The following is a 12,233-nucleotide window of genomic DNA, read 5'->3' as shown; positions in this document are numbered from 1 at the left end:
ATATATATATATGTATGTATATGTATATATATGTATATATATATATATATATGTATGTATATGTATATATATATATATATATGTATGTATATATATGTATATGTATATATATATATACATCTATATACATATACATACATATATATATATACATATACATATATATACATACATATATATATATATATATATATATATATATATATGTATGTATATGTATATATATTCATGTTTCCATCCTTTTATGGAGGCTGACAAAGCTACCAATTCTGATATATGTAGATTTTACTTCCAACAATCATAAAAGAGGCCAAAGCTAACTGATATGGAGGACATTGATATTTGTGAAAGAACTCCTGCTCTTGCTTCTGCAGAGCCTTCCACCCGACGTAGTTATCCATCAGCTGATGACGAACTAGTGGGTTTTGACGATGATGCGAAAAATGTAATTCAAAAATTGATTGGAGGGCCAACAGAGCTGGACATTATCTCGATCGTTGGAATGGGCGGGACAGGTAAAACAACTTTGGCTAGAATGTTATACAATAATCATTCTTATCACTTTGATGTTCAAGTGTGGTGCCCCGTTTCACAAACATATAATGTGAGAGAGCTGCTGCTTGAGATGCTAAAACAAATTATGGGTGATACGCATGTTACTATAATGATTATAGCATAGTTGACGTGTTGCGCAAGATTCTAAGGACAAAGAAATATCTCATCGTGTTGGATGATATATGGGAAGTCAAGGTATGGGAGGAATTGCGATTATCTTTCCCTGATGGAGAAAATGGAAGTAGAATAATGCTAACAACTCGATCTGCTGAAGTGGCTAAGGAGCTTAAGCACCATAGTGATCCTTATTTTCTTTCATTTCTAAGTGATAAACATAGTTGGGAATTATTGCAGAAGAAAGTATTTCAAGGGGAGAGCTGTCCTCCGGAGCTACAGAGTGTAGGAGCAGAAGTTGTCACACTCATTGAAGGATTGCCTCTTGCTGTTAACGTGGTTGCTGGAATTCTTTCGCAAATGGAAAGGCAAGCTTCTTTGTGGCATGAGGTTGCAGATTATTTACGTTCCAGTTCTTTAGGACTAGAGATGGGCGCGATTCAATTAGGTTACGACCATTTAGAGGACCATTTAAAGCCTTGCCTTCTGTACATGGGATTGTTTCCTAAACATTATGAAATTCCAGTTTCGGATTAATTTGCTAAAGTGGTGGATAGCTGAGGAGTTTGTGCAGAACATTGACATGTTGAAGCTAGAAGAAACATCAAGGAGTTGCTTGTATGATCTTGTTAACAGAAGCCTAGTAATGGTTTCTAAAAGAAGAAATGGTGGTGAAATAAAATACTGCAAAGCTCATGATCTAGTGCGTGAGTTTTGCATGGAAAAAAATTAAAGAAGAGAAGTTTATGCAGCTTTGGTGCCATATAATCCACGTCAAAATTTAGATTCAGATGAACAAAGATTATGCATGTATATACATGGTACTATGAAAAGTAATATTTCCAAGGAAATGGAGTCTTTTGGACAACATCAAAGGCCACTGGAGTTCATTGCTCATCCGAAATTCAGTATATCGGAAAGTAAGAGTCTTTTCCCTTTAATCAACAACTTTAGACTTATCCGGGTGTTGCATTTATTGGATATCTACTTGCAAGATTCTTGGGCTGCTGCATTTCAATCACTAACTCACTTGAGGTTCCTTGTAATTTTTGCCAAAGCATTTAATTTCAAGTGGGTATCACACCTACTCCATCTACAAACCTTGCGGGTTCGTTCATCTTATAAAATGATATCACCTGCTATTTGGAAAATGGCAAAGTTGAGGCATGTGGATATAAACGAATTCTCCATTAAATGGGAAGAATCTTCAGAAATTGTGTTACACAACTTGAAGGCTCTTGGCATGTGCTATATGTCCGTGTCTGACATGACTCCGATGTTCTGGGGGAAGTTTCCAAATCTTGAAGAACTCAGCGTCCATATTGATGAATTTGGCAATAATGTTCCTCAGTAGTCTCTGTTTCCCATGCCAGTCTCTATTGGGAAATCAGATAGATACTTTGTCTTCCCCTCAAGTCTTAAGGTATTGTCCCTTAGTGACATTTTCCTAACGGACGAAATAGTTTCAGGAATGGCAGAACTGCCACACCTTGAGACTCTTAAACTATCCGAGATATACTTTACTGGGGAAAAACACTGGGACCTCAGTGATCACGAGTTCGAGACACTCAAAGTTTTGAAACTACATCATGTGTTTATGACTCGGTGGATTTGCTCAGAGGAATCGTTTCCCGTGCTCGAAAAACTAGTTATAAAGAGTTGTCCAAGCTTGAAGAAATCCCGCCTAGCTTAGGATATTCTAACACTGCAATTGGTTAAAGTGATAGACTGTAGCAACTCAGTTGGAAATTCAGCTGTGGAGATTAAAAGAGAACTTGAAGGCTGTCACAGGACCAAGTAGCAATTGATAATTTTGGAGATTACCCTTTATGCTTTTTTCTTTTTTTCTTTTTTTAATTATAAATATTCCTAGATTAATTAATACTATTGAGGACAGATGATACATAACCTTCCATTATGCCAATTCTTCTATGTATTGCACTGAAATACTATACTTCTCAAGAAAGAACAAAGCTAACATCATTCTTTTATTTTTTTGGTAATAAATGTGAAATATTTCGATTAACAACCAACTTTTGTACAACTCATGAGCGCCTATGTTTGCAACCTCCATCACAAAGGTGGTTAACTAACTCTTCAAGCTGCCCTACTACATCCTCCTATTTTAATCGAGCTAATAGAAACAGTAAAAAACAGAAACAGTAACTAGCTTATTACATAACTTCTGGAACAGAATTGGACACTTTTGTGCTTTCTTTGATGTTTGTATGCTCTCTAGTCTAATTTTGACTTCTTTCTGTATCTGTGCAATTGCAAACTGTGTGGTGCCTCTGAAAATCTTCCAATTCTTGCTTGCCATGTATGCTAACTTCTTCATCTTTGTTCATATAGCATCCACCTAAATGCGACTTCAGAGCTGCACGGTACTCCAAAATATCGGTTGGACTCAGTGACCTTTTGATCAGAGGAGACATCAGTAGAAGCTAAACCATTGCAAAAGTCCTATTTCCCTGATGAGACGACGAAACGTTCCACTTTATGGATGGGTTGATTTGCAAATCAGATTTGTGATTGAATTATCAGCAAGCGTTTAATGCCTGGATATTGATTTCGATGTATTTATAGTTTTTGTGATTTGCAATTGCTCTGATAAGTACAATAAATACCTAGTATAATCCCACATAGTAAGGTGTGAAGAGAGTAGTGTGTACACAAACCTTACTCCTACCTTGGGGAGGTAGAGATGTTGTTTCCAATAGATCCTCGGCTCAGGAAACCGCTATATGTATTGTCACAAATTCTTCTATTATTGTATGTGGATGGGTTCGTTTGTCTCTTAGCGTGCCTGTTGTGAATGCATCTTTCTTCTTATAAAAAATAGATTTCTTCTTTTTTTGGAAAATGCATAAGTACCCCTGACCTATACTCGGATTCCCAACTACACACTTTATCTTTGCGGGAATCCTATTACCCCCTTAAACTTTTTTTAAATGGAATAAATACCACCCTAAAACTAGACAACCAAACTCTTGGCAAGTGGTAAATTACACGCGCCCCCACTGTATTTTTAGTAATTTTTTTATTCTTTCTTCTTTTTTTTATCCTTTTTTCTTATTTTTTATTATTCTCATTTTTTTGGTTATTTCATTATCTTTCTTTTTTGTTTTGGTCACCGATGGCATAAAATGGTGGTCGTCAGAATTTCACGAACAACATTTTTTCCGGCGAATTTTTTTTTCCGGCGACAGGTTTTTATCTCGTTTTATTTTATATATATAAAAATTTTTCTTGAAAGTATAATTATGTGTGGGAGGAAGAGCAAAAGAAATAAAAACGAATATAAGATGAGAAGATTTTTTCCAATTAAAATTTCAATACATCTATTTTTTCCGGCATGAGAAGGTTTTCCGATAATAACTTTTCCCCCCAAATCTGAGTGTATTTTGCTTTGCTTATGAATATATCCTTTTGAGAGTTTAATTTGTGTGTGAAAAGGATAAAAAGAGGAAAAAGAAAAACAGAATAAATGGAAGAAAAACAGTTAGACAAAGTCGTCAGTGAATGAATATCCGCCGGAATTAGAGAAGAAACGAAAAAAGAAGTAAAAGATAAAAGACAAAGAAAAAGGAAAAGGAAAAGGAAAAAAAAGTAAGAAAAAATGGTAAAAAAGAAAAAAAAATCCGAAAATCGTTTTTTCTTGCTTCTTACTCTCCTTTGGGAGAATGAAATATACACACTCTGTCACGTCAGCGTTAAAGGTGCAAATAATTCTACTTAAAAAAAAAGTTTAGGGGGGTAATAGGATTCCCGCAAAGATAAAGTGTGTAGTTGGAAATCCGGGTATAGGTCAGGGGGGGTACTTATGCATTTTCCCTTCTTTTTTTATGGTTTTACAACATGAGTGCCTTTTAGCGTTTGGTTTCATTTAGTGGCGGGCATTTGCATCTATACCCGCTTTTTGTGTCACGTTTTAACTTGTGCCCGCTTTGCAAAAAATAATTGCAAACGTACCCACTTTTTCGCATAACTTCAGCATACGGGGCTGAAGTAGCAAAGGCAATCACGCAAAAATTCAGCATTCTAGTAGTCGGGCCTGAAGTTCAGCTCTAGAGCTGAAGTTTTTGTTTTGTAGCTGTCGAACTTCAGCTCTAGAGCTAAAATTTTTGTTTGTAACTAGCAAACTTCAGCTCTAGAGCTGAAGTTTTTGTTTTGTAACTGTCGAACTTCAGCTCTAGAGCTGAAATTTTTGTTTGTAAGCTTCAGCTCTAGAGCTGAAGTTTTATTTTGTAACTTTCGAACTTTAGCTCTAGAGCTGAAGTTTTTATTTGTAACTGGCGAGTTTTTGCGCTGAAAGAACTATTTATGCTCAGGAAGGTTGCATGCATGATTACTAAGTTCCAACAACTCGATTTGTCTTAGCTTCTGAATCTTTGCCACCAAAAACATGCGACAATCCAAAATCTGATATTTGAGGTTCTTTACCGTCTAGAAGAATATTGTTATTCGCCTCCAGATCTCTATGGATAATATGTATCCTTTATGAAGATAAAGAAGCCCTTTGGGCAATGATAAAGACACGAATCCTCCATTAGTCTAGATTTCTTTAATTTTTATTTGAATTTGTCAATTCCTTTGTTAGTAATTGAGAGACCAGGAAGAAAGTGTTCATTTATATAGTATCACTGCATGAGAAGAACGTCCTAAGGTTCTTAGTTGAGATTCTCTTGTATATGATTCGAGAGACTTGCAAAGCAAGGAGGAGGAGAAAGGGGCTGAAGTTATTTAAAAAGTGGGTACAAGTTAAAAGTTTTAAAAAAAATAGGTATAGGTTAAATGGGGGCGACCAAATAGGACGCCTAGTATAATTTTTACGATTTTTATTTTTAGTGGGTCCGGTTGGGCTTATGGGTGAATTTTTTATGTTTTGTTTGGGTGTTAATTATTTTATTTAGTCCAATAATATAAAAAATCCATATGGACCGCCACATCATATTTTTCCACCAAAAAATTTGATAATTTCAATTGAGTGATCATCTGTGTATAATATGAATAGTTTCCTATTACAAACGAAAGAAAAATGACTTAAATCCATAATTTTGGATAGGTGGGTGATCATTTATAATGGACTCAGAAATATTGGCATTGAATTGTATTCAGTCTTTCTGGCATGCCTCCATTTGCTTTTACTCCAGGAATTTGTTTTTTGCGGATGGAAATTAGTTAGTTTGGCTTTCTTCAGTTGAAAATTAGTAAGAGAAAGTAATTATTGGGATTATTTGCGCTGTCACTTTAAGAGTTGTTGAACAATTCGATGTCACTTCTCAAATTACTAGTCCCTATACATGCGCGTTGCACGCGTATTCCATATCAATGAGTAGAAAGCTTTATAACGTTATATAGAAATTTTTTAAAATTGTCTCTTGAGTTGTAAAATAATTCTTTTAAAAAAAACTGATGACCAATGTATTTCAAGATTGTCAAAAAAAGTAGAAAAAACGTATGAATAACCGGGCATAAAATCTGAGAAGTAAAGCTAAAAAAAAGAAGAATGTAAATGTTAGCTCTAAGAAATTGTTTTATACATGTATGAGAAGTTCAAGAAACTGAGTTTGTGTAATTTGAAGAATTTAGATACATATACCTTAATAAATGGCACACAATACACTACTAATACCGTCAGACTTTTTTATAACATCCTTACATAATAGACATTTACTATATAAAAGTCATGTTTTTCTCAGAACCAATTTTCATGTTATGTTATAATATATGTCCTCTATAACAACATTTCACTATAGCAGCAAAAAAATATCAAAACCAATGAGGCTGTTAAAGAGGGGTTTGACTGTAATTTAATTAAATCAAAAATATTTTTGGTAAAATATTTTTCAAAATAAGCTGATTTTAAAAACTTGGCAAAAAAAATTATTAATCAAAAATCATTATTTTGTGTCCTAAGTCCTAACAATAATTTTTATTTTTGTAAAAAGTGGTTTGCTCTCTAATAAATCTTACGCAGCGTCAATGTAAAATAATTCTCACTGCAGACAAACAACAACAATAATCAGGTAGAAAGTTTCTACTTGCTTCCATTTCATTAGACAAAACCTGCAAATAGTGGGTCCCAAAGTTGACTGTTGTAAAAAGAGAAGTAAAACGCATTACAAATACTGCGTTTTAGTTAAATCGCAGTATTATAATGCGTTTTAGTTAAATCGCAGTATTATAATGCGTTTTACTTTAACGGTTAAATTTCCGTTAAAATAAATTTAAGCAGAAAAGTAATTTTTTTTTTATAAAACTGTATAAACGTATTTTGAGTCCCAACTCTTGGTCTATTTAATCATGTAGCAATGGGTCAACAGCTAGCTGCTATAGGATGTCTCCTCTGATCAGATGGTTATGGCCTCTTCAGTTCTGGAAATGGAAGCGGATCCTATAGAAAAATGAAGGGACTATAAGTAGAAATCTAGAAGAATATAAGGAAAATGAAGGAAATTGAACGAGATATACACACACACGCATATATATCGGAGGGAAAAAATGAAAACAATGCAATATGCATCACGTAATTTAAACATGCCATACAACAACAACAACGACCCAGTATAATCCCACAAGTGGGGTCTGGAGAGGGTAATATGTACGCAAACCTTACCCCTACCCCGAAGGGTAGAGGCTGTTTCCAGGAAACCCTCGGCTCAAAAAAGCAACAGGAGACAGATATATTAGTACCATAAAAATGCATAATAAAATAACAGCAATATAAGAGATATGAAATACAGAATACGAAATACGAAATAGATGGCTAGTATAGTAAAAACTAGCAGGTAAAGCCCTGCATCAATAGACGACCAATGACATTCTTAGTCTAACTCCTAACTGGCTAGTCTTACTCTATTGTGCTGTAGAAATATTCACAATTTTCCTCTAACCTACAACCTTAATGCTCGACCTCCATAATTCTCTGACAAGGGTCATGTCCTCAGTAATCCTAAGTCGCGTCATGTCCTGTCTGATCACCTCTCCCCAATACTTCTTAGGTCGCCCTCTACCTCTCCGCGTGCCCACTACAGCCAGTCGCTCACACCTCCTCACCGGTGCATCAGTGCTCCTCCTCTGAATGTGCCCGAACCATCTGAGTCTTACTTCCCGCATCTTGTCCTCCATGGGGGCCACGCCCACCTTCTCTCGAATATCTTCATTCCTAATCTTATCCATCCTTGTATGCCCGCACATCCACCTCAACATCCTCATATCTGCTACTTTCATTTAAACATGCCATACAATTACTAAATGTTGTTCCTATCAAGATGGACCTGATAGTTAATAAAAGCAGGGTAATTTCAAAATAATGAAATACCTTACCATATTTAGTAATTCTTCGGGATAAGAACTTGGAGTCTCTCATATCCTTGGGTATCTTCTACATCTTTTTTAATGCTCCGAGCTGAATCCCCAGCTGACGCACTACAGTTGATCATTTTAATCAATCGTAGCGTTTCAATATCCGCAACGCTAGAAGGAATCTCCTCGAGCTGTTCACAATCTTTTATGACTAGTTTCTCAAGCTCGGGAAAAGATATCTCTGAGGATTCCCATTGATTCATATCCACTTGCTCTAATTTCAAGTATTTCAGTGCTTTGAACTCGTGATTTGTGACATCCCATTGCGGATTATTATCAGTAAAATGGATAAAAAATAATTTGAGAGTCTCAAGTTTTTGTAGTGCTGCAATACTTGAAACTATTTCTTCTGTCAGTAAGATGCCGGCAAGGAATAAAACCTTAAGATTCAAAGGAAAGACTGATTTAAACCATCCAATTGATTTGGAGAATCCAATGGGGAAACTTAATTCAAGAGATTGAAGCTGGCTATGAATTTCCGGTGTAGGAAACAGAGAATGATTTGGCATATCATGAAAATTAACAATGGAGAGCTTGAGTTCTTCAAGATTTGGAAACCTCCACCAGAACTTCCGATTCATATCAGCTACAGATATACGACACTTGCCAAAAGTCTTTAAGTTCCCTAACACAGTGTGTGAAGATTCGTCTTGCTCACTGTCATCCCAGATAAAGGAAAATTCACTTATATCCACGTGCCTTAGCTTTGTCATTTTCCAAATATCTGGTGATGTCTTTATACGTTGATGTGAATGGACCCGCAAAGTTTGTAGATCGCTCATGTGTGAAACCCACTTGAAATCAAACTTTTTGACAAAAATTGCAAGGTATTTCAAGTGAGTTAGTTTTTCCAGTTTGGAAGCCGGAGAACTTTGAAATTCCCAAGCACTTTCCAGATTGATATCCAATAAATGCAACACCCTAATAAACCTCAAGTAAACAAGTAAAGAGAAGAGATCCAAACATCTTGATGCATAGAATCGTGGATGAGCGATGAACTCCAGATACTCCTTTTCTTCGGATTCGACCACTGGAATCTCATCCAGTGAATATCCATGCAACTCCAATTGATTAACAAGCTTGTCATGGATATACATGCATAACCGAGGATCCTTCGGATTTGAAGATTGGGATGAGTTGCATGGAAAAATGTACTGCTTAAACTCTTCGTCTTTAAGTGTACTTAAGCAAAACTCACGCACTAGATCATGAACCATGCAGTATTTTATGTCACCATTAGATCTCCTTTTAGAAACCATTAGAAGGCTTCTATTGACAAGATCATTCAAGTAATCCTTAGACGCTTTCTCTAAGTTCTCTGTGTCAATGTTCTGTACAAACTCTTCAGCTATCCACAATTTCAACAAATCAGACACTGGAATGTTATAGTCTTCCGGAAAGTATCCGATGTAAAGAAGGCAATGTTTTAGATGATCCCCTAAATGGTCATAACTTGATTGAACTGCCTTCATACTCTGCTCTTCTAAACCATGAGAACTTAAATCCTTTGCAAAGTCTTGCCACACAGAGACTTGCCTTCCCTTTCGTGCGATAATTCCTGCATTCAAAACAATCACAAGAGGCAGTCCCTTACAGTTTTTGGCAACTTCAAATCCTGCTTCCTGTAGCTCCAAGGGGCAGCTCTCGCATTGAAATACCTTCTTTTGCAATAATTCCCAACTCTCTTTCTCATCTAGGAACCGAAGAAAATAAGGATCACTGAGCTCCTTAATCTGTGTAGCAACCTCTTGAAGGCGAGTTGTTACCATTATTCTACTTCCTTTTAACATTCTAGGGAAAGATAATTGCAGATCTTCCCATGCCTTGTAGTTCCATATATCATCCAATACAATGAGGTATCGCTTTCCAGACAGTGCCTTCTTCAACACATCAGCGATGTCCTCATCCTCTTTGATGTCACGCTTTTCACCTGTGGCTTGTTTAAAAATCTCAACCAATAACTTCCTGATGCTATATTTTTGTGAAATAGTACAAAATGCTCGAGCATCAAAGTGACCAGCAATATCATGATCATGGTAAACCTTTTTAGCCAAAGTCGTTTTGCCTAGTCCGGCCATTCCAACAATCGAGATAACATCCCGTTCTTTCGTTCCTCCGGTCAATTTCTTAATTATCTGTTTTACGTCCTCCTTAAAGCCCACAAATTCCTCATTATTTGATGGAAAACTGCGTCGGGTGGAAAGTTTTGCACTGGCAGCAGTTTTCTCGACGTTCTCCATGTGAATTGGCGGTTTTTGGAAGTAAAATCAAACTACATTAGAGGTAATAACTCTGTCAGCCTCCATATAAGTAGTCAAAACAAGAATATATCAATCAACTATCACTCAACACAGATCTATATACAATATAGGTAAATTTCAAAACAGCTTTGTTTGGATGGTTGTTACACATTGTATTGTTACTTAAAATTTATTGTACTATATTGTTAAATCCATTGTTACATAACGACCAACACAGTTATTTTATGTAACAACCGATTTGATGTGGTCGTGTCGTTCCTTATTTTTCCTTTTCATTTCACCCTTACTTATTAGTTAGTTCTTAATTTATCCTTTAACTTATTTAACTCTACCATATATCTTATGTTTTCTTCGTAATTAGTAAATTCTTGTTGGTTCAGCGTCATCGATACAAGCTGTCCAAACGTTGCATTCCCAAAATAATACAATACAATACAAAATGATACATTATGAAACGACGAATACCAACCATCCAAACAAGCTGTAAAAGGTCACACAATTATGTTTTTTTTTCCCACCAAATCCATACAAGTTAATTTTGTCATATAAACATGACAAAGACTTTCAGCACAGTAACAAAATAGTCACAAATACACAAAAAAGGACCCGACTCTACAAAACCTATAACCCATCGGTAGAAATCAAAAAGAAAATTACCATCACATCATAGACAAGTAGATCTCGTAAAAGAAGACATAACAAATGATGAAAAGTGAAATAGCAAAAAGCAAAAAATAGAAATCTTTAAGAGAAACTAACCTTCTATTGTTGAGAATGGCTCCAGAGAGAGAGAGAGAGATTACTACAAAAGGTTCTTTAACTTTATGATTTCTGGCTTACAGAAATGAAGGGGAAGATTAGCAAAGAAGATGGTTGACTTTCATATTGTGAAAGACTGAGCAGAAAGATGAGGAAAAAACCAAATAGTCCCTTTATATATTCCCTTGTACAGAAAAGGTCCTTTATGTTTAAAAACTGGACACATTTGATCCAGGGAGACGGAAGGCGTCAAACTTAAACGGAAGATTGTCACTTTACCCCACCACGAGGACAGCTTTCCCTTAAGATCCTGTTTGGCTTAGCTGATTTAAGGCAGCTATTAAGTGTTAGAAAAGTATTTTTAAGTGCTAATATTTATTAATAAATAAATAATTATGTGTTTAAATGAAAATATCGAAACTGATAATAAATAGTTGAAGTATTTGGTAAAAAATGCTAATAAGCACCTTTTCATATTAAAATGACTTAAATACCTTTAAAGTTATTTGTATGAATAAGATATCATTATACGAGATTATAAATTCAAATACAATAGAATATATTTTCGATTTATTTTAATTCAAAATTAATTAGATAAATTTATTTTATTAAAAATATTTTATGATAAATTAAAATATAATCATAAGTTAAAATAAACTAATAATTTGAATAAAATTGGTTAAATTGTTTTGGCTAAAAAAAAGCTCAGAGTATGTTGCATGGAATATTTTAACTTTTCTTTGGTTTAAGAGCTTCAAGACCAAGTGTTTGGACATAAATTTGGTTAAAACTTGAAAAGTAAATTTATAAAGATAAGATGCAAAATAATTTTTGAAATTTCAAATTGTGTTTAGATATACATTTTATCTGGAAAAAATTAAAGTATTGTGAGTAGAAAACCTGAAAAACTAGTCTAAATCACTTTTTGAAACTTAAAAAAATTCATCTTAAAAAATTGCCCAAAAACTGATTACTTTTTATGAAGAAATAATATTTTCATGTAGTATTTTGTAGAAAAGGTGAAAACAACTTATGATCCTAGCGCTGTAAGGGACCATTTGGGTTTTTAACCAAAGAAGAGAGATCAACTAGCAATAATTAAATGAGTTAATTTATGTTAATAATTACTAGTACTATTTTGTTTAACATTGAATCCCAAATTAAGATCTAACCCTA

The 12,233-nt window shown here is 34.8% G+C and overlaps 2 protein-coding genes across 5 annotated transcripts; one reads left to right on the top strand and one right to left on the bottom strand.

Annotated features, from left to right (window-relative positions):
- The first annotated feature begins 325 nt into the window (after positions 1-325).
- On the top strand, positions 326-2,023 carry LOC138880217 (putative late blight resistance protein homolog R1A-3). Its single transcript, XM_070159892.1, has 4 exons — positions 326-515; positions 680-1,059; positions 1,196-1,376; positions 1,455-2,023. Exons 1-4 carry the CDS (start codon positions 326-328, stop codon positions 2,021-2,023), a joined length of 1,320 nt encoding a protein of 439 aa, XP_070015993.1.
- Positions 2,024-6,694: 4,671 nt separating this feature from the next.
- On the bottom strand, positions 6,695-11,169 carry LOC104210708 (putative late blight resistance protein homolog R1A-10). Of its 4 annotated transcripts, XR_011403141.1 has the most exons (4): positions 11,058-11,169; positions 7,999-10,309; positions 7,573-7,892; positions 6,695-7,066 (listed from the first exon to the last, which is right to left on the bottom strand). XR_011403141.1 is itself a non-coding variant. In XM_009759665.2 (3 exons), the coding sequence occupies exon 2, from the start codon at positions 10,275-10,277 to the stop codon at positions 8,004-8,006; it is 2,274 nt and encodes a 757-aa protein (XP_009757967.1). In that variant the 5' UTR covers positions 10,278-10,309; positions 11,058-11,169; the 3' UTR covers positions 6,695-7,066; positions 7,999-8,003. The 4 variants fall into 4 exon arrangements, 3 of the variants coding, with proteins under 3 accessions (XP_009757967.1, XP_009757968.1, XP_070016737.1); XM_009759665.2 differs by lacking the exon at positions 7,573-7,892; XM_009759666.2 differs by lacking the exon at positions 6,695-7,066 and having other exon boundaries at positions 7,397-7,892.
- Between the last annotated feature and the right edge of the window lie 1,064 nt (positions 11,170-12,233).

The sequence above is a fragment of the Nicotiana sylvestris genome, chromosome 10 (genome assembly GCF_000393655.2).
Source record: "Nicotiana sylvestris chromosome 10, ASM39365v2, whole genome shotgun sequence".
In the NCBI taxonomy this organism is placed as follows: Eukaryota; Viridiplantae; Streptophyta; class Magnoliopsida; order Solanales; family Solanaceae; genus Nicotiana; species Nicotiana sylvestris.
This window is presented reverse-complemented; position numbering and strand designations above follow the sequence as displayed.

Excerpts from the sequence above, each read along its gene's own strand:
- LOC138880217 (XM_070159892.1), top strand. The coding sequence starts at position 326 with ATGGAGGACATTGATATTTGTGAAAGAACTCCTGCTCTTGCTTCTGCA. Across the intron at positions 516-679 it reads CGTTGGAATGGGCGGGACAG|TTGACGTGTTGCGCAAGATT; the intron begins GTAAAACAACTT and ends ATTATAGCATAG. Across the intron at positions 1,060-1,195 it reads AAGCTTCTTTGTGGCATGAG|TTTCGGATTAATTTGCTAAA; the intron begins GTTGCAGATTAT and ends ATGAAATTCCAG.
- LOC104210708 (XM_009759665.2), bottom strand. The coding sequence starts at position 10,277 with ATGGAGAACGTCGAGAAAACTGCTGCCAGTGCAAAACTTTCCACCCGA.